The sequence below is a fragment of the Melozone crissalis genome, unplaced genomic scaffold, assembly GCF_028551555.1.
Source record: "Melozone crissalis strain CALT ecotype California unplaced genomic scaffold, PUWL_Pcris_2 ptg000068l_1, whole genome shotgun sequence".
Lineage (NCBI taxonomy): Eukaryota > Metazoa > Chordata > Aves > Passeriformes > Passerellidae > Melozone > Melozone crissalis.
In genome coordinates this window covers 7,464,052-7,484,286 of record NW_026535846.1, presented here as the reverse complement: position 1 = coordinate 7,484,286, position 20,235 = coordinate 7,464,052, and the positions used below count along the sequence as shown (strand labels likewise).

Here is a 20,235-nt window from a genome sequence, read left to right as displayed (position 1 = left end):
CTCACTGCAGTTACAGCTTGCTGATGAGGAGAGGCAGACCCTGATCCCCCTCTGTGCTGGACCCGAGGGAACGGCTGAAGTTGTATCAGGGAAGGTTCATTGTGTATTAGGGACAGGTTCTTCCCCCAGAGGGTGCTGGGGCACTGGAACAGCTCCCAGGGCAGCGCTCACAGCAGCTCTGACAGAGCTCACGGAGCCTTTGGGCAGTGCTCTGGGGCACGGGGTGGGACTGTGGGGTGTCCTGGGCAGGGCCCGGAGCTGGCCTCGATGACTCTCGCGGGTCCGTTTGGGTGCACTCTGTGACCGGAATGCCTGGGCACGACCAGGGCCAGGCAGGGGCCAGGGGCTGGCCCAGCCCTGAGGCGATGGGGACGCTCCCACGGGAAAAGCCCCCGCGCTGAGCGAGGCGAGGCGAGGCCGAGCGCAGCGGGGCCGCCCAGCGCCGCCCTCCCAGCGCCGCTCTCTCAGCGCCAGCTGCTCGGCCCCGGCTGCTGGGCCCCGCTGCCGCCGGGCGGCCCCACCGAGCCCCCGGCCCGTCCCCGGCCCGCCCCCGCCGCCTGGCTCCGCCCGGCCCCCGCCGCACTCGGGCGGAGCGTGGGGAGCCCGCGGCGCCGCCGCAGCCGGGCCGGGCCGCTCAGCGCTGCCGGGGCCAGCGGGGCCGGCCGCAGCTGCCGCCGGGATGACGCTCAAGTCGGGGCGCAGCGACGGCGGCGGCAGCATGAGGACGGCGCTCTCCGACCTCTACCTGGAGCACCTCCTGCAGAACCGGCCCAAGCCCGAGGTGAGCGGCCCGTCCGCCCCCAGACCCCGCGGCTCCGCCTGCGCCCCGCTCCCGGCCCCATCCCCGCAGGGAGCCCGGCGTGCCCCGCTGCCCTGCGGGCCCTTAGCCCAGCGCTTTGCGCCCGGCTCGGGCCCGGCACGGCTCCCGGGGATGCCGCTCCATCCCGTCCCTCCCGCACACGGAGAGAAGCAGGGTCCCACAGGCAGGGACCCCGCGCTGCCCATCCAGCTGCGGGCCCCAGCACCCCGGGGGCAGCGGTGCTCGCTGGGGACGCGGTGCCTCCGGGGAATGGTCACCCAGCACTGCCGGCAGGGCAAAGAGCTGGGTGCAGGCGAGCAAGGCTCCAGCATCCTGCCGCGGAAGAGATTGTGCTTGTTTTGCTGCAAAGTTGTAGCTGGTCTGAACTGGAACTGCCTGTCACATGAGCTGATTCAGCTGCTGAGCAACCTCCCGGTCCACGGCATGGGCTGCAGGAGCGCGGGGGTCTCTGCCCCAGGGAAGGAGGATGCACGCAGCCCCTCTCACACCTGCCCGGACAGGGAGTGAGCCCGTGGCCGCATGCACCGCACCTCCAGCAGGAGGAGGGCAGGCTGCACCAGCCCTCTGGGTTCTGCTGGGTGGGCTCCTTCCTCACTCAGTGTTGTTTGGGGCGGCTTGGGTGCAGCTAGGAAAAGGTCGGCAGTTGCCAATGTTAAACAGCTGGTGCTTTTCTCCCAGCTTTGAAAACGCATCCTTGGTGATGCCGTGGCATGATGTGCCTGGGCTAAGGTTTCCTTGCAACTGTGGGGAGTCTCTGAGAGAGAGCAGGGAGGAAATTTCCCTAAAGTGCTGTCCTTGCCCATTGCGTTGGACATTTAAACATGCAAAAGAGGCCTGTCAGATCTGTCTCACACCAGTGGCTCATCTGCTTCTCATGGTTCAACCCTGACAGGGTGCTTTGAGAAAAACAGTAGGAAAAATATAATTAAAGCAAAGTGTCTGGACCAGGCAATGACTGAGAGATCCAGGCAGAGGGCCTGTCTGGCTGCAGACAGAGCAAGGATAAATTGCCAATAGCAGCAGAGCATGGAAAGTGTAGGAGCTGCTCCCTGGTGTTGTGGTGTATTTATTTCAGTAGGGATAAAGGGAGGGATGGTGAACGGAGATCTGCATGAGGCCTTTTAAAAGGAGCTCTGTAGTGCTGGCTTCCAGCAGTGCCCTGAGCTTGCCAGTCACAGATTCCTGTCTCTGTGTCATGGGTATGCAGAGATGGCCCATGGTGGCTGTGGCTCCTCCATGGGACACCAGGACCTCCCCCAGCAGCAATGTCCCTTCTTGGGAAGGGTGCTGGGTCTGCCTGGCTGCTCCTGGTCTGGAGTCAAACAGGGTGACTGGGAGGTTTCTCTTCTGCATTTTGTCTGGCAGAGCCATGTGCTGGGAAGTGCTGTGCTGTGTTCCTCACGTGGTGGGGCAGGGCATGCAAATCATGGCAAGTGGAAGCCATGTTATTGCTAGAAAACAGCCCCAGGCCTCTCCTCTTCACACTCACCATGTGCCTGCATATCTTTGCCATATCTCCTGACTGACAAGTAGAGATTTACCAAAAAGGTGTGGGCTTTATTTCCAGCTGTTGCACATGGCAGGATGACCTTGGCTTGTCCCTTTATCACCTGTGACTCAGTTCCCCAGCTGTAAAATGGGCAGCAAATGTGACCTTTGGGAGTTTGGTGGAGAAAAGGAGGGTACTTCTGGGGAGAGCTGATTTGAGGGTGCAGAGGGAGCACTGCACTTGCCTCTGGGCAGCAGCTCTCAGCATCCAGCTGGCAGCAGCTCCAAGGCAGACTGAGGCTACAGGGAGCAAATCCTGAATCAACCACAGGTAAAACTCAGTTGAAAGCTGAGCTAAAACTTCTGGCTTTGACTAATGACGTGGGGAGGGCTGGTTCCAACTTTTTAATCCCAAATAAAGTATTTTGCTGTGTGGCTGTGTGTCACAGCTGTTTTGCAGGGCTTGTTCTGGAAGCTGGGATGGAGTGGCAGGGCAGCTCCTCCTTCTGTCAGTGTTGTGGTTTCAGTGGCTGTCCCTTGGAGGTTACCAGCTTCACAAACACATCTGGAAGGCTGCATCAGCCTTTTCTGGTGGGAAGGTGGTGCCTCAGCAAAACTGACTGTGCTCCCTTGAAAATCTGGCCCATCTCCATTGCAGCACTCTGTGATGTGGAGTCAGTGTGAGGGCACACAGAGCTGGCAGCACCTTCTGGCTGCCACGACCATTTTGTATCCTTCCTATTTCTCTTTTCCCCTTCCCACAGAGACCTGTTGGTGTTGCTGGGCCTTTTCCTGATGTCAGCAATGTAATCCTTTTTGGTTTAAATGTTTGCTGGTTTGATTCTTGTTTTTAAACTTCAATCATATTGCTAGAAGGGGTTTTAGGTGAGATTGTTCCTGTGGCTGTGCAGGCAGACTTGAGAAGTCAGTAGCCCCTGGCAGAATGAATTACGTCTAAATGTCTACGTGGCTGTAGCTCCCCAGCCTGCTGAAGCAGCCTTAAAGCAGCTCCCAAGCTCATTTTTTTTTGCTACTTTGCATTTTTTTACACATTGCTGTGTTTTTTAAGCTGTACAAGACTGAGATGGACAGATCCTGGATGGGGAGGGAGGCAAGGCTGGAAGCCCTGCAGGGTGGCAGGAGATATTGCTGGGTCAGGACATCTCTGCACCAAACAGTGCCCCTGCCTCCCTGCATGCACCCATGGTGATTATAGTCTAAGGGGTCATGATTCATGGAGGGAGCTGGGATTTTGTTCCTCACAGTGTGAGAACAGTATGTCTTCCTGCCAGCCAAGAGGGCAATCCCAGAGAAACCTGGCTCCAGGATTCCTTCTTGCATCCAAGCTGCTGTGCTTTGGGGGCCTGCTTGGCAAAACCAGCAGTACTTTTCTCCACATACTGACCAGGCAGCCCTGTTTTTCCAAGGCTGCCTGGTACTGAAGTCTCCTGGTTGGAGCAGCAAGGAGAGCCCAGGAACCAAATCTCTGAACGTGCCCTTTGCTCTGTAGTGCTGCTTTCCTCAAGTGCTGCTTCAGCCTCCTGCAAACAAGCTGCCCAGTTAATGTTTGATTTGCCCAGCCTGGTGGAGCCAGCACAGCAGCAGCAGCAGCCCTGGCAGACAGTGCTGACCCCACTGGGGGACAAGGTGCCAAGTCCTGGGATCCTCACCACAGTCCCTGTTTGTAAACACTGCCCAAGGAGCTGGTACATTCCCTCTGCCCTGGGATATGGGGCAGAAATCTTGAGGGAAATGCAGACAAGGGGTTGTGGGGCACCTCTGACCCACAGACTGGTGGCTCTTGTGTGCATTGCCAGTGCAGGATTTGTGCAGGAGGATTTGTACCCCTGTCACCCAGCTGCAAGGCACACAGGGCTGCTGGACAGCCCTATTGCTGACAGCTCAGCCCCCAACCTCCTTGCCCCACATCTGCCCCAGCACGGGCCTGGCAGTGACACAGCTGGGGCTGTGCACAGCTGGCAGTGGCTGGTGGCCACGAGCTGGCTCTCAGCAGCGCTCACAGATGTTTCCTGTGGAGCAGTGCACAAGGAGCAGAGTCTGGCCAGTCACCAGCGTGACTTGAAAGGCTCTTGAGGTCACAGACTATGCTGGGCCAAGCCAGCCCTGAGCGTGGCAGCTGCCAGCAGAGTGCAAGGCAATCCAGCCAGCCAGCTCATGGGCATGGGGCATGAGAGCCACACACATCTCCTGTTTCTGGGTGCCAGCATCAGGGCTGAGTCTGCCACCCCGAGGGTTCTGGCTGTCCTCATGAACCAGCCATCCTCCCATCCCCACCCACTGGCTGCCCAGTGCCATCAGCAAAAAAGCCACAGCATACCAGCATGGCTCTGGTTTTGGAGGACCCTTGTGCATTCAGAGTTGCCATCAGGTGACTGGTGGCCATCCCCAGGCACAGCAGCCAGTCTCTGGTGACAGACCTTGTTCTCCAGGAGTCACCAGGGTGACACTGGTGCTGTGTCAGCATGAGGGCTGGGTGTTTTCTCCAGCTCTCAGCAAAAAGCAAAGGTCGAGGCCAGGAGGCTCAGCTGATGGGGATGGTGAGGATGGGAACTCCCAGTCCCTGGAGCAGACTGTGCTGTCCTGGGTCACTGGGCTCTGCTGAGCCTAGAGGTTTGAAGCCAGGAGCTGCATGGTCTAACCCTTTCCCAAGGCATGACCAAGATAAGTATGATCTGTGCTGACTCCAAGCACCTCGTGGGCACTTTGGCCTCAGTTTGGGCTGGACAAGGTCCTTGTCCTCCTACTCCTCCTTGCACCTGCTGGTCTGGCACAGGGGACAGCTGACAGAGAGCTGTGGGACAGCTCTAGGCACGCACACTGCTGGATCTGTTCCTGTGCTCTGCACATGCTGTGGTAGCATCGTGCCCTGTTGGGCTGGCAGGCCAGGCTGGGGAGGGGTGGATACAACTTGTTCTTCTTCCACCCTGCAAGTCCACGGCCTGGCTGCTGTTCTGGGCTGGGATTCAGCCTTCTCCTCCATGTTTAAGCCATTGGCAGCTGGAGCCCACGTGGTTCCCTTTTGAGGAGGAGGTTGGTTGGTGCTTCTGGAAGTAGTTGGCTTAAAAATAAATCACTGCATGATGGGCACACAGCTCCCTGAGCCCTTCTCTCCCTGGCCTTTCTGGGGTCTGTGACAGTGACTGTGCCTGCTCTGTCCCTCTCTGCCAACACCTTTCCTGCTATCCTTGTTAGTCCTGACTCTGCTGCCCCTTTCTTTGGCTCCCTCCCTGCTTTCTGCCACTGCACAGAGCTGGATCAGCCAGCAGCATTCCAGCACATCCCTACCAAAGCTCATATTATTGTGGTTTGGTGCCATGGCTGCAGCCCAGGAGCAGGTGCTCTTCACTGGCCTGGCCAGATCTGCCTCCTCACCTGACAGTGTGGGGCTGCAGCTTCTCCTCTGCTCCTGGCCAGGGGTCAGGGTGGGTGAGACTGAGCTGGGGCAGTCTCACCTGGGGCAAGGGGGTCAGGCTGATATTTCCCAGCCCCTGTCATGGAGGTTCTGGCCCTGGTGCTCAGCTGACAAGTCAGACTGTGTGAGGAGAGGTGTTGGCTCTGCCTGTCTGGGCACTGCTACATCACTGATGCAGGACTGAAGCTGATGAGGACCTTGCTGGGTGTCCCTGCAGCTTTGCTGTCTGTGGCTCTCAGCTCAGGCATGCTGGGAGGTGTGGGATCTCAGCCTCTCAGGACTGAGGTGCAGAGTGACCGAGACCACCCCTGGGGGGCTCGGGAGTCCTGGAATGTTGCCAGAAATGTCTGGTGGCTGGACTTTGATCCTACACGGGAGATGACATCGGTATGAGGATAGGAGGATTTCACCGGGGTGAATGGTGAAGGGATAAGTTAATTGGAGTGTGAGATACAGGGTTTAAGATTTTTGTACAGGGGGGGTCTAAAGAAGTAAGATGGAGGAATTGGGGCGTGCCCTTCTTCTTCTTCTTCTTGGCCTCCATCTTCTGTGGCGGTGTTGGCACTTTGGGATTGGTCCTTACTAAAAGTGCACTGGTTAATAAGGGTAGAGGGTATTGGAGAAAAATGATAAATATTGTATACGTAACTCCGAGTATAAAGATAAGTGACCGCCCCGGGGGAGAGTAGAGTGTGCCCATGGCTGACTGCTGAGCAGAACTCTGTCAGGCAGAGGGAAAATCTTTTAGATAAACAATTAATAAACACCGAGACCGAGAAAAGATCTGAAGTCCCTTCTCGTCCTTTGGAGCGCGGGCTGCCCAAGGTCATCCCGGGCCTTTCCAGACCATCTAAACAGCCGGGAATCCGACAGGGAGGGAGGGTGCAGGCTGCAAACTGGGCAGCAAAGCCAGGAGTTTGGTGTGGAGTGGAACAGACAGGAGGGTTTGTTTTGCATCATGGGCTGGTGTGGGAATTTGTGCCAACAGGGCAGAGGCTGCAGATCAAAGCTGGTCTGGGTTTTGCTGGGCTAGCACTGATCTGGGAGAGGCTTGAGGAAAGTCCACTGCACTTGGGGACAAACAGGCACATTTGTGAGGTGTGTGGAGACATTGCCCAGTGTGTCTGAGGGATTTAACAGGACTGTGTCAGGCTTTCTTGGGCTGTGAGGGAGAAGCTCACCAGGCAGGATGGATTTGGAGGTCTTTGTATGGGACCCCAAGCACTCTCTGTCAGCCCTGGTGCCAGCACAGGCTGGAAACCAAGAACAGGGATTTCCTCAGGACTGAAAGCCTGGATTTCCAGTGCAAACCAGCATGAAAGGAGCTGGAGCTGGAAGGGGAATGGGATGTTTCTCGCTGTCTTGGTTCAGTGCCTGAATGTTGTTTACCTGGCATTGCACCTTGTCAGTTGCCCACTGATGTAGGTCAGGAAAGGTTGAATTTGCAAACTAAGCTATAGCAAAGCCTGGCTCCAGTTCTCAGGAGTGAGTCCCAAACTGTTCTGTTCACTTGGTGAAGAAATCCTGGGCTTTATGCTCTGCAGCAAGCTACCTGTGAGGCAAGTGCTGCTGCGACACACAAGAAGTGTTTGTGACTCTTTGCTTCAGAAGATCAGCTGTGAACTCTTTTGGCTTCTTCTACCTGTAGCTTTTCCAAATTTTTCTTACCTCTTGTGTTTCCCACCTGGAAAACTGCAGATGAAACCCACATCCACATCTCCAAGGCTCAAGTTCTTCTGCTCCTTTTATTTTCTTGCCCTTAGTGTCTTCTCCTCCTGTGTGCTCCACCTGCACCGCAGGCACCTTAACTAACTCCAAACTAACTCAGGTTTGAGTAGCTGAGCCCCAGAACAGGCATCCAGCATTCCCAGGTAGAGCCCCTAAACCGTGGTCTCTGTTTTGCCCCGACAGGCCATGACTCAGTCCCCACACACCCTGACTGAGGACATTTACACCAACGGCTCAGCGACCCTGGGCAGCCCCTCGCACGGCGGCCGCGAGGTGCGCAAGATCCGCCTCGTGCAGTTCGAGAAGGTCACCGAGGAGCCCATGGTGAGAGCTGGCAAGGCCCCAAAGCTGCATGGCACCCGGGGGTGGAGGGGCAGCCTGAGCTGAGCCAGCAGCCTGGCTTGAGGGAAACAGTCACTGGAGATCTCGGCCATGGGAAGAAGGGGCTGGACTCTGCCTTCTGCCCAGGGAGCCGAAGCGAGCCCCGCAAAGGGTGGTGGTGCTTGTGCCAAGAGGAGCTGCAGCAGCCTGAGTTGGCCTAGCAGGGTCTTCCCCCCAGCCACTGCACAGCCCACTGTGGACATGGGCCTGGAGAGGACTTTGTGAGGGCAGGAGAGCTCTCCCCTGCAGCGAGCAGTCATGGATTTTCCTGTCTTGCAGGGAATCACGCTGAAGCAAAATGACAAGCAGAGCTGCATGGTGGCCAGGATCTTCCATGGGGGCATGATTCACAGACAAGGTAACGAGCCTTTGGAGAAGTGGTGCATGGGGTGCACGTCTGCAGGTGGTTTCTTCCCATGCAGCAGTAATGCAGGTCCTCAGCACTACTGGCTTCCCCCTGTGACATGGACATCTGTGCTTGTTCCTCCCCTAGGGATGTGTCAGGAGCTTGGGACTCACTGGTCCCTCTGCATGGTTGTCATGTTAAAACACTAGAGGCTTTAGGGATAAATAAAGGCTTGGGGGAAGGGCTCTCCCAAAAAGGAACTGGAGATCATCTGTCTCTGTCTCGTGATGGGGTCACTGTAAGAAGAGATGGATCATACCCCAGGGACCTTGGGGAAGGCTCTTCCCATTCCTAAAGTGCACAGGTGGGACAGGCATCCTGTAGATTGGCTCTGCAGACCAAAAGAAGGTGCCAAAAGAAATAAATAGGTGCTATTTTCTGGTTTTGGGTCTTGCCAAGGAGGCATGGATACGAGATGTTCTCTGCTTAGACGAGGCTGCTTTTCCAGCCTTGGATCCAAGTGGGAAGTCTGTGCTTACCACTGCCAAAATAAGACAGCAGCCATTCCAATAACATTACTGGAGCCTGATTTTTAGTAGTATATCTGAGGCTGTAATCTGCCTGGGTGTATAAACTGAAAACACACAAAGTGAGGAGTATTTGTGGTAAGGGCCCTGTAAGGAGGTTGTGATTGGCTTCAGGTGAGGTACTTGGGGCTGTGTTTGAAATGCTGATGCAGGTGCTTTGACCAGTCCAGAGCACTTTGCACACAGTGGAAAGCAGCCTGGTGACCTTAGGACTGGCTAGGTGTGTGTGTTGGGTGGAGGGGGAAGAATTCATTCCCCTTGTGCTTTCCTGCCATGTGCTGAGGTGGCATGTGTGCTTCCAGAAGCACTGCCAGGCAAACACTGCACTGTCCTGGCCCTGGAGGCTGATGGAGCTGTGTGAATTGGGTTTGGTGAGCAGCTCTTGTCCCTTTTCTGCATTTTCATGTTTCTCACATTGCTGGCAGGCTCCCTGCACGTGGGTGATGAAATCATAGAAATCAATGGGCAGAGTGCGAGCAACCACACAGTTGACCAGCTGCAGAAGATGCTGGTAGGTATCTGTGTGTGTCAGGGCTGTTCCCTGGGAAGGATCCCTTTGCCCTGCATGCTGTGAACATTCACCCCCTCCCACACACCAGAGCCTTCACACAGCTGCCTACATACAGCAGTGAGGTGTGGCAGAAACCATCCTGCATGCAGCCCCCTGTGCTTGCTGCTTGTTTCTGGCCTCCTGGGGCAGCACTGAGGGCTGTTGAGTGGGTCCCTGACATGTGCTCATCCTGTGTGGGGCTTGGAAACCACCTCTGTTTGCCAAGGCTGCTGTGCAGCTCCTGCAGACCTGAGCCACACATGCATGTCATGTTGGTGCCATTTGCCTGCTGCTGAGGCCATGCTGATCCTGTCAGGCCCTTGCCAGAGACAGCTTTGGACAGGGCCTCAGAGCTGCCTGGGGTTCATACATTGCTGATCCTGATCTCTGCCCAGCATATGACACCTTGTTGGAGGGAGGTGGTGCTGCTGAGAGCCCCCACCAGCAGCCTAAAGCAGGAGGCTTGGCCTTGCCAGAGTGCCACAGGGTGTCCCTGCTCCAGACAGCAGGACCAAGGAGGAGCTTGTCTTTGGTTTTGCCTCCTGAGAAGAGTGGTTGGCCCAGGAGCCACCTCCAAGCCTCCACATGTGGTTGTCCCACGGGACCATGTGGGGGTTGTGATGTGTATGAGGCAACAGTGGCCTGTGGCAGGCAAGAGAGTGCTGTGCTGTAATGTCACCAGGAGGGCCAGAGCAATGGGCCACCATGGAGGGGACCTGGAAGAGTCAGCCTCTCCTCTCTGGAGCAGCCAGAGAGGAGAGGATGCAGGTCTCCATGTTCATTTTGGTGGTACTTAGCAGTGCCCACAGCCAGACCCTTGTAGGGGTGCTGGTGTCCCCCATGGGAATGACACAAGTATGGCAAAGCCAAGCAAAGCTGTTTGTGACCAGGCTGTGGTGTCCCCCAGCAGCACAGCACGGTGGGGTGCCCAGGAGCCCTGCCTTTGCAGGCCCTGGCACTCAGCACCTCCCTGCACAGCTTGCTGCTGTTGAGCTGCCTCCAGACACCACCTCCTCCAACTCTTCTTTCTCCCCTTTGTTCACTAGAAAGAAACCAAGGGGATGGTGTCATTAAAAGTCATTCCCAACCAGCAAAGCCGCCTCCCTGCTCTCCAGGTAAGTGCAGCCTCTGGAGCATGGGCAGTGCTGGGACAGGGCTGTGGGGCAGGGTGGGACACAGCAAATCATGCAGGACATGCTGGGGACAGAGCTGTGCTCAGCCAGGGGTGTCAGGGCAAGGGGGTGCCTGCCTTGTCTGAGCTGCTGGAGGGACCTGTCCTGTGCTTACATCCCTGCAAACAGCCACATGCTGGGCCTGTGTGGGTGTTTTCACCCAAAGTGTGTGCAGGAACACGGGGCTGGTATGGCTGAGCCACCTGTGGTGTTTGGGGATGGGAAAGCAGTGGCAGGTGCACAGCAGGGAGCACATGAAGGTCTCCTCCAGAGCCATGGCTGTGTGTGACAGGGCAGCCCCTGCTCTGTGGTCCCTGCTGTCACCAAGGCCGGGTGCAGCAGCCCCAGTGAGGGTGACATCAGTGCGGATGGCGCCGTGCACAGCGTGGGAGGAAGGAGCAGTGGGGGCAGGAAGGCAGTTCCTTGCACCTGCTGTCACTGCCAGGGTAGGGGGGCCATGCTGTGTCACCAGGGGATGACACCTGCCTGGCTTTGCCTTTGAAGTCTTGCTGGGGCTGAAATAGAGCAGTGGGCAGGGCTGTGTTCTCTGCCAAGGCTTCAGGGCTTTGTAGCTGGGTGGCTGTCTTGTCCTTGTGCAGCCCCTTATCATGGACAGGCAGGGGAGGCAGAGGAGTTCAGAGGCAGAGGGTGGGGGCTGGATGGTGCTGGGATGGGCTGAGGGAGCACACATCCTTCTTTACCCAGAGAAGCTGAAGTTCTGAACGTGGTGGAAGGTGGCTCTCTTTCTTCCTCAGTTTATGCTGCCTCCAGTCCTGCTGAACCAGCTTTGCATGTGTTTGTTAAACACTGGCCCTGTCTGCCCTTCCCTGCTGTCAGTCTGCCCTCCCTGTCCTGACCCAGCCAGCTGCAGTTGGCCAACTCTGTGCCAGGGGAAAATCTACCCCAGAGGAAAAGAATGCAGTTGTTGGTTCACCTGAGGCTGCGAAAGGCACAGGGACAAACTCCTTCCCAGCAGCACTTGTACTGCTCCTGCTGTGCCCAGGGCAGTGGTGCTGTCTGCTCCCCAGAGCCACAGCTGCTTGTGCCTGGGTTTGTTGCAAGTGGACTCTTTGGATCCCCATGGTCACCTTTATCTCAGTGCCTGGCAGGCAGGATGCTGGAGATGCTGGCATCATGATTTTCCCCTGCCTGGCTCACAAGGTTGAGTGTCTCTTGGCGCAGGTCTGCTTGGGAGTGTCTTAATGAGAGGAAGCACAGAGCATTCAAGGCTCTTGAGGACCCTTCCAGCATATTCCCTGCAGCCCTTTGACTTTAAAAGACCAAGACTTCTCATGCTGGAGCCTGCTCAGCAGCTGTCTGGCCCCAGAGAGGGCTGGCAGCAGGCAGGCAAAGAGCCCTGTGCAGCTGTGGGTCATGTGTGGAGCTGGCATCTAACTGATGTAGGGGGGTGTCTTTCCCAAATGTCCTGGCTTGGGACACCAGTGCTGCAGGAGCAGAGAGCTCTGGGCAGATGCCTGGGCAGTGCCTGCTGTGTATCCTTCATGTTTGTGCTTCCAGGTGCCAGAGAGTGCTCTCAAAGCAAGCAGCAGTCCTCATCCTGAAAGGAGATTCCACTCCTATTGTTTTTCCTAATTTCATTTTCTTGTGCCCCCCTCATGTCACAGCTTGATCCATATGGTGTTTTCTGGCAGTGGAAGGGAGCCATGTTTGTGTGCTGATGGCTCTGTGCCTGCAGCAGCACAGCTGAGGGAAATGGCTTTAATGTGGAACAAGGGCAGCATGGTCTGTCCCACCGGGGCAAGATGAGTTTCCAGGCCCTGCCTATCACATCTGAGGACAGGACAGGCATCACCCCATGTGAAACTCTTTTCCCCCTTGCTACATGCTGTGTTTCTGGGGTTACTAACTTGCTAGGGTCATGCTCAGCATTCCCTAAACTCTGCTTTTCACTCCTAATGCTCTGGACTCTGCCTGGATTTGCCTACACTCTATGCCTGACAGGGTCCTGCTGGGAGTGGGTGCTGTGGACTCCCTCCCAAGGAGCTGAGCAAGCAGAAGGGACAGGGAAAACAAACTTTCTCACACCTTCTTGTCCCCAGGGCTTCCCCAGCCTCAGGAGGGCACATAGTGGCCTGGGAAGCCATAGCAGCAGCTTGTTTCCAGTTGCAGCTGTGATGAGTTTTGGAAGATGCAAAAGGGACTAGGACAGAGCAAGGCAGGGATGGATACAGCACTGCAGCCTTGGCTCCCCAGAGGCCTTGTGGCATGCAGGGATTGCCCAGCTGTGGGGAAAGGGAGCACAGAGCAGCTGAGATTGAGCCATGGCATTCCCTGGGGTCCCTGATACAACATCACCTCTGTGCTCACCCCGCTGCAGAGCCCAGCTGTGCACCATGTTGGTGGGACTCCTGTGTGGCTGGCCCAGCTCAGCAGCACTGTGCAGCACCCAGGGCACTGCAGGGAGCTCCATGGCGGGGTTTGAACACCACCTGTGGGTGTGGGGGTGCCTAGAGGCTGCAGCCCTGCCATCAGCTCCCAGTAAGGCCAAGATGCCATCGTCCACTCACCACCACATCTCACTACAATTCCATGCCCAGGACTTTCCCCCTAAGCTTTGTGCATCTCCTTTCTCCCCACACAGCCTTGTGGGGCCTGGAAAGGAGCAGGGGCTTTGTGCCTGGAGCCATCTCTGCAGTCACTGCCTGGGAGTGCAGTGTGGGGGCCAAGCTCAGCCACGCTGTATGGAGTTTGTGTTGGGTAACACCGGTGTCACTGCTGGGACAAGCAGGAAAATGTCCCCTTCATGTGCTGCATGGCCAGGCTGACTTTGGTCTCCTCTCTCTTTTGCAGATGTTCATGAGGGCACAGTTTGACTATGACCCCAAGAAAGACAACCTGATCCCCTGCAAGGAGGCAGGGCTGAAGTTTCAGATCGGAGATGTGATTCAGATCATAAACAAGGACGACAGCAACTGGTGGCAGGGCCGGGTGGAGGGCTCCTCTACTGAGTCAGCAGGACTCATCCCTTCTCCAGAGCTGCAGGAGTGGTAGGTCCCTGCACTTACCCAGAAGGGCTGGATCTGGGAGTGGAGGAGGGAGCAGTGACCATGTGCTGTCAGGAGTTTGTGTTGGGTAACACCAGTGTCACTGCTGGGACAAGCAGGAAAATGTCCCCTTCATGTGCTGCAGGGTGAGCTTTGCCTGTCCCAGCAGCCAGCCTGTTTCTCTTGCATGTCTGAGGGACAGTCCTGCTGCTGTGCCAGGGTTTGGGGGACAGCTGGGCCATGGGGGTGTGCTGCTCTCTTGGCAGGCGTGTGGCGAGCGTCTCCCAGCCCAGCCAGAGCGAGTCCCCGAGCTGCAGCCCCTTCGGGAAGAAGAAGAAGTGCAAAGATAAATACCTGGCCAAGCACAGCTCAAGTAAGTGTGAGCAGGGCAGTGGGCTCAACCCCAGCCCTGGCCATGCCCCTGCCTTTGTCCTCCTCAGCAGTCAACCAAACAGCCCAGCTGTGGCAGCAGTGGAATCTCAGATACCCCACAGCTGTCAGCTTTTGTTAAGTCTCTTCTGCAGCCTTCATGTTCCTCATGTGGCCACAGCTGTGTCCCCATGTCCACAAGGCCAGGGCTGGCTCAGCACTGAGCTCCCGTGCTCTCCCCTGGTGACAATCCCTTGCACTCCTGGCTCTGTGAGCTCAGGCTCCCCAGCCCCAAACCCCACAGGCTGCTGAACCCCACAGGGGAGGCAGTGGCAGTGTTGCTGCTCAGCAGTCAGGAGCAGCCTGAACTGCTCCCACAGCTGCCAAGGCCTGTCCCTGGTGGGCAGGAGCAGCACCCCATGCTAAACTGAGGCAAGAGCTGGCAAAGGTGGGTGCCCAGGGACTGCTGGCTCCTGGCCCAGCCTGCAGCTTCAACCAGCAACAAACAAGGCTGTAAATCACCCAGATATATAAAGCTGACCCAGCAACGAGCTCCCTTGCTGCCTCCACCCCAGCTCCCAGGTCCTACTGTCCTGAGCAGAATTACTGAGCAAAAGCAATGGCTTCCCTGGCTTCTCTGGCAGCTCTCCAGCAGCCACTCTGCCCCTCATATGCTGCTGCTCTTTTTCCCAAGGAGCCAAGGGTGGATGAGCTCCCAGCCCAGTCCTGACCACTGCTGTCCATTTGCCCTGGCTTTGCTCTGACGCACAAACATGGCTCATGCTGGTGTGGCCAAGCCAGTTCTGACCCCTCCATGTCTCCTTTCTCCTCCACCCCAGTTTTTGACCAGCTGGATGTTGTTTCCTACGAGGAAGTGGTGAGGCTGCCTGCCTTCAAGAGGAAGACTCTGGTGCTCATTGGTAGGTCCTGTGCCAGGCATCCTCTGCAGCACAGGGGCTGTGTGTGGGAACCAGGGGGAACCAGGACTGCCCAGGGGCTGGGGCAGCATGGCCTTCAAGACCTAGTAAGGTCTGGGGAGCATTTCTTCAGCCTGAAGCAGTCATCCCATCCATAGGCTGACCCCCTCCATGCAGCAACCACGGTCTGGCATCTGCTGCAGTGCTGGGGAAGAGTTAATTTAGGCATTTGCAGCTCCTGAGTATCTTAATGGAAAATCTCTATTAAAAGCAGCTCTGCAGTTGCATCAAGGCAAGCACTCCCACTCTATGCGGACTGAGCACTTGGTGTTGGATTCCATGGGCATGGGCCAGTCCAGCCAGGCTGGTTGCTCTGCAGGCAGCAGTCCTGTCTCCAGCTGGGGCTGGAGATGAGCATCCCCAGGGCACAAAGAGCCTTTTCCAGGGCTGGAAGACACCACAGACCAGCCCAGAAAGCACATCTTGGGCAGGGCCCAGGCCAAACTCTGCACTTTTTGTCAGACCCAGAGCTGTGGAGGGGCCCCAGCATCTCCCACCAGGGTGCTCTGAGCCCAGCTCCAGTGTCCATCTCTCTCTTTCCAGGGGCCAGTGGTGTGGGCCGTAGCCACATCAAGAATGCTCTGCTCAGCAACAACCCAGACAAGTTCATGTACCCACCCCCATGTAAGTACCAGCACAGGATGCATTTCCTCTCACCTCCTTGACCCAGGACCTTCTGACAGCAGGTGGGAGGTGGGGAGATGTTCCTCCAGCACCACCAGGCCCCTGCAGTCAGGTCCCCATGTGCAAAGCCTCCCTGCCTGCATCCGACATGGAGCCACCTTTACCCACAGAGGCTGCAGGGCTGCTGCCCCCACACAGAGACACCTCACTCTTTCATCAGTTCCTGTCCCCAGCTGGCTGAGGGACTGGTCCAAGCAGGAAGCAGTTAGCAGGGATTAGTACAGCTTAGTCTTGATGCCTGCTCCACTCTGCTCCCCCCTCCTTCTGGGGGCCAGCACTCACCCCCTCTCTCCCTCCCCAGACACCACACGCCCCCAGAAGAAGAATGAGGTGGATGGGAAGGACTATTACTTTGTCTCCACCGAGGAGATGACCCGGGACATCTCAGCCAATGAGTTCTTGGAGTTTGGAAGCTACCAGGGCAACATGTTTGGCACCAAGTTTGAAACAGTGCACAAGATCCACCAGCAGGACAAAGTTGCTATTTTGGACATCGAGCCCCAGGTAGGGAGCAGGGGAAGGGGTGGGTGGACAGGGGCTGACACAGATTACCTGGGTGCTGGCTGTCACTGTCCCTGCCCTCTCTTCCCAAAGGAAAAAGCCAGCCAGCCCTGGGGTGGCATTTCCATTCCCAAGGCATGGGTACAGTGAGGGTGTTCCCTGTCCCAGCACTCACCTGGCTGTGGGAGTGGGGGGCAGGGACCCTTTTCCAGGAGTCCACCCAGTGAGCTCATGTCCCCAGAGAGGGGACATGTCTCCTTTAGCCCCCAGTGCAGCACAGCCCCAGCCTGAGCAGGGCCACACTGTGGTGACTGCACCCCTCTCTCCACAGACCCTCAAGATCGTGCGCACGGCCGAGCTCTCCCCGTTCATCGTGTTCATTGCCCCGACAGACCGGGCAGAGGACGTGAGTGCCACCCTGTCCCCTCCTGTCCCCTCTGCGTGGCCTTCTTGGGCCATGGCAGCACCTGCTGCAGCAACCCAGGGCTCCCCACCAGTGTACTCCTGTCTGCTTGGCTGAAGTCAGCCCAGACCTGAGCTGCCCATTCCTGCAGCTGTAGACTCATCCCACAGCACAGTCCCAGCACAGTGGGGCAGGAGCGTTTACCCTGCCATCAGCTATGCAAATAGACACACAAACAAGAGCTGCTTTCATTCTTTGCCTCATTAGGATGCTGATCCCTTTAACGTGAGGATGAAAGCAGCACTGATAGCAGTTAACTCATTCAGTGCCAAGCCTCAGGCTGGCAGCCACAAGCTATATCACTTCCCAGGAAGCCCCTGGATGCTTAACCAGTCCTAGACCCCAGCCTGGCAGGGAGATGGGAAGAGAGGCACCAAGAAAACCCAGAGCTGTGGTCCTCCTGGATTCAATGGCAACAAGGCCGCCTCTTCCAGCCTATTGTGTTTGTAAAGCTCAGGCTACAGATAGTATATTTATGCAACCTTCAGAGCAAGTGTTGTGCAGGCATTTAGAGGAACATGAACTGCCTGATGCAGCAGGCTGGGGAGGGGAAAAGGGGACAGATCTCAGAACAGAAAGGGCCACTCTGTCACCCATCCAGAGAGGATTTACATCCTGCTGCAGTGGGCAGGGCCAGCCCTGCTGCCAGGCACTAAATATAACCCTGCAGCTCGGCTCACTGAGGAGAGGGATGCGGCAGAGTTAATGTGACCCCGCAGAGCTCACATGAGCAAAGGCTGCTGCTTGCCCCCCCTCCCCTCTCCACCCCCAACAGCTGCTGGCTCTATCCACAGTATAGGAAAAATTAATTTTGTAAGAATAGATTAATATTTTCAGTAACTCTTTCAAGATGAAGGTAGCTAAGCAGTATCTTCTTTTTTTTTTGCCCCTAGGGTAAATAATTGTATTTAAAGTTTGTCAGTGTTGAACTGAACACCTTAAAGACAGAAGCTTGCTGTGCCCTGAGGGAGGGTGTGGTATTACAAATATTACTGTGCCATCTGTAATGTTTTTAGTGCTGGCCACTAAAAGTATCAGTATTGTGATATATACCCAGCTGGTCTAACAAAAAAGAAGGAAGGACCTAAAGATTGGTCTGCTTCGGGTCTATTAATATGTCTATTCCATCTATTAATAATAGATTTAATTATATAATAGATATAATTAATATAATCTAATAATACCCTTTTAGATCTATTTAAATCTGCACAGAGCAGAGCTCAGTGAGCACTGCACCCCAAGCTGTCCCTCCTCCCCAGGCACAGAAGCTGCCTTTCATGCTCTATTAGGGAAATACATGGAAATGGTCTGGACCTCAGTGCCAGGGGCAGAGCTGCTCATGCACCCCTGGGCTGTCCCTACAAGCTGGGCAGGAGGGAAGAGGCAGCTTTGCTTTTCCTATTGAAGTGCAGCACTAAAACCCCAGCCAAAAGCAGTGCAGAGGCAGGTAGAGCTCTGCCAGCTGGTGCTGTTCTGGTCAGCCAGTGGGAAGGGAGCATCCTGCAGGCATCCCACCAGCCTGGAGCTGGTGACAGTGCCCACCAGAGCACTGAGCAGCCTGCTGCTTGTCAGCCTTCTCCCTGGGAGCTGCCACAGAGCATTTCAGAGGTAAACAGAGAGCCAGCAGGCCCGGCCTCACTCCAGCAGCTAACCTGATGCTCCCAACACCACCCAAAGCCCAGCAACAGCCCCAGACACAAGCCCAGAGATCACACAACAGCTCCTGGCCCATCAGACAAGCTGTAAGCATTCTCTGTGCTGACTTCCCAAGCACTGGAGCTGTTTTGGGAGGTGTTGGGAGGCTGTTTGCTGGTCAGGTGTGCTGTGAAGGTCCCTGCTGAGCACTGTGCTGTCCCTTGCAGTCGGAGGCGCTGCAGCAGCTCCGCAAGGACTCGGAGAGCATCCGCAGCCGCTACGCGCACTACTTCGACCTCTCCCTGGTCAACAACGGCGTGGAAGAGAGCCTGCAGCTGCTGCAGGAGGCCTTTGAGCAGGCCTGCAGCTCCCCACAGTGGGTGCCTGTCTCCTGGGTCTACTGACAGGGCACCTTCCATCAACCATCCTGCAGCCACTGGGAAACACCTCCTCAGCCTCCCCTGCCCACACAGCCCAGCACAACTCCCTTCTGCTGCTCCACGGACATGGTCTCGGTTCACACTCTCACAGGGTGCCCACAGCTCCTCTCCTGGGGGAACAAACACAGGGCAGAGGCTGCCTGGGGGTGAGCCACCTCTTGTGGCACTGCAGGGCAGGGCAGTGGCTACAGCAGAGCCCAGGATAGCTCAGAGCACAGCTCCCTGCCCTCCCAGGGCAAGGGAAAGCACAGTCCTGCTGTGGCACCCAGCTGATCCTCCCTGCAGCAGTCCCAAGGGATGTGGCAGAACAGACAGATTGCTCCTGACATGGCAGGAATGCACAACTCAAAACCCTTGCTGGAGTCCCTGAGGCTTCAAGGAAATCTAAGTATTAGGAGGCTTCTCCCAGATCAGAGCTCCTCCACCCAAGGGGTTCCTCTCACAAATGGGGAAGATGATGAATGTGGCATGAACACCCCCAGGCAGGCCTCACCCCATGTTCCCAGGCTGGAGTTTTCTCATTCACCCTGTGCAGCCATAGGTGTAAAACCTCACTGTATTGGAATTCTCACCGTGCAGCTTGGATTGTTCCTGCCTGGCCAGAGAAACTGGGCAGCAGCTGAGCCAGTCCCACAGACCAAACCCCCGAGGGATTCTTCAATGGGTAAATTACATCCAGCCACAACTATCTGTTGCATGCAGTAGAAAAGTGTCTACAAAGATCATCCAGGCATGTTTTCCAGTCTAGGGTGTCTCTCACACTGTATGCAAACACAAAAGCCATGCTCACCCCGGGGTTTGCACTGACTCACAAGCCCCACACCACCATGTCTGGGAAGTATCACCACATCCATGTAGGTGAAAAATCTCATTTGTGTGTTCAGTCAGCTATAGGGGCAAGGGGAAGGTGGTTAAAAAGTCTTGTGCAATTTTTTTTTAAGGATGCCAAAAATAAAAATCTATGTGCAATAGGGACCTTTGTTCTGATCCACTGCAGGGAAACAATGAGCAGCAATAAATGTGTGCTGAAACATTGCCATGGCTGGTGTTTTACCTCTCAGGCTGGGCACTGACACAGCAATGACAAAGGCTCATCAACATGACCATTTCTCTGCCCCAGCAGCTTCTTCAGGAGAGGAGCAGAGGCTGGGTATGTGGTAAAATCTGCTCTATGAATGCCACTGACCTTTTGGGAGGAACCAAAGGAGCAAGAAAATCACCTGTTCAAAACCGGAAGTTTTATTAATTTTTTTGTAAAAAAAGAGTAAATAAAAATGGACCTTTTTTTTTTCCCCGTGCTCAGGTTGTAACACCCACCAGCTGCTGTCCCCTCTGCCTGCATCTCCAGCACTGGAGGGGAGCATAGACCATTAAGACTAAAGCAGTGCACAAGGTTAAACCAACAGTTAACAGAATCTCTGCAGGGATCAAACTCAGAACAAAACAGCCTGAGGTTCTTCCTCATTAAAAGGAACTCAATTCTGGCTCAGCACTCCCCCTGTGACAGAGGAGAGACCTTCTGCCCCCAGCAAGTAATTCCAGATAGCTTAGCAATACAACAGATTTATGTGAAACCGTTCAAAGCCCACAGCCAATGAATGCCCCTTGGCAGAGCTGCCTCTGACCAAGCTTTTCCTCAGGAGGACTCCAGCCCCA

The 20,235-nt window shown here is 56.0% G+C and overlaps 1 protein-coding gene across 1 annotated transcript; it reads left to right on the top strand.

The window, feature by feature from the left end:
• The first annotated feature begins 625 nt into the window (after nucleotides 1-625).
• On the top strand, nucleotides 626-19,614 carry MPP1 (MAGUK p55 scaffold protein 1). Its single transcript, XM_054289636.1, has 12 exons — nucleotides 626-781; nucleotides 7,653-7,793; nucleotides 8,130-8,208; nucleotides 9,209-9,294; nucleotides 10,380-10,448; nucleotides 13,317-13,513; nucleotides 13,777-13,883; nucleotides 14,719-14,799; nucleotides 15,400-15,480; nucleotides 15,842-16,044; nucleotides 16,373-16,447; nucleotides 18,367-19,614. Exons 1-12 carry the CDS (start codon nucleotides 680-682, stop codon nucleotides 18,541-18,543), a joined length of 1,398 nt encoding a protein of 465 aa, XP_054145611.1. The 5' UTR covers nucleotides 626-679; the 3' UTR covers nucleotides 18,544-19,614.
• The last annotated feature ends 621 nt before the right edge of the window (nucleotides 19,615-20,235 follow it).

Excerpts from the sequence above, each read along its gene's own strand:
- MPP1 (XM_054289636.1), top strand. The coding sequence starts at position 680 with ATGACGCTCAAGTCGGGGCGCAGCGACGGCGGCGGCAGCATGAGGACG. Across the intron at positions 8,209-9,208 it reads GGGCATGATTCACAGACAAG|GCTCCCTGCACGTGGGTGAT; the intron begins GTAACGAGCCTT and ends CATTGCTGGCAG. Across the intron at positions 14,800-15,399 it reads GAAGACTCTGGTGCTCATTG|GGGCCAGTGGTGTGGGCCGT; the intron begins GTAGGTCCTGTG and ends CTCTCTTTCCAG.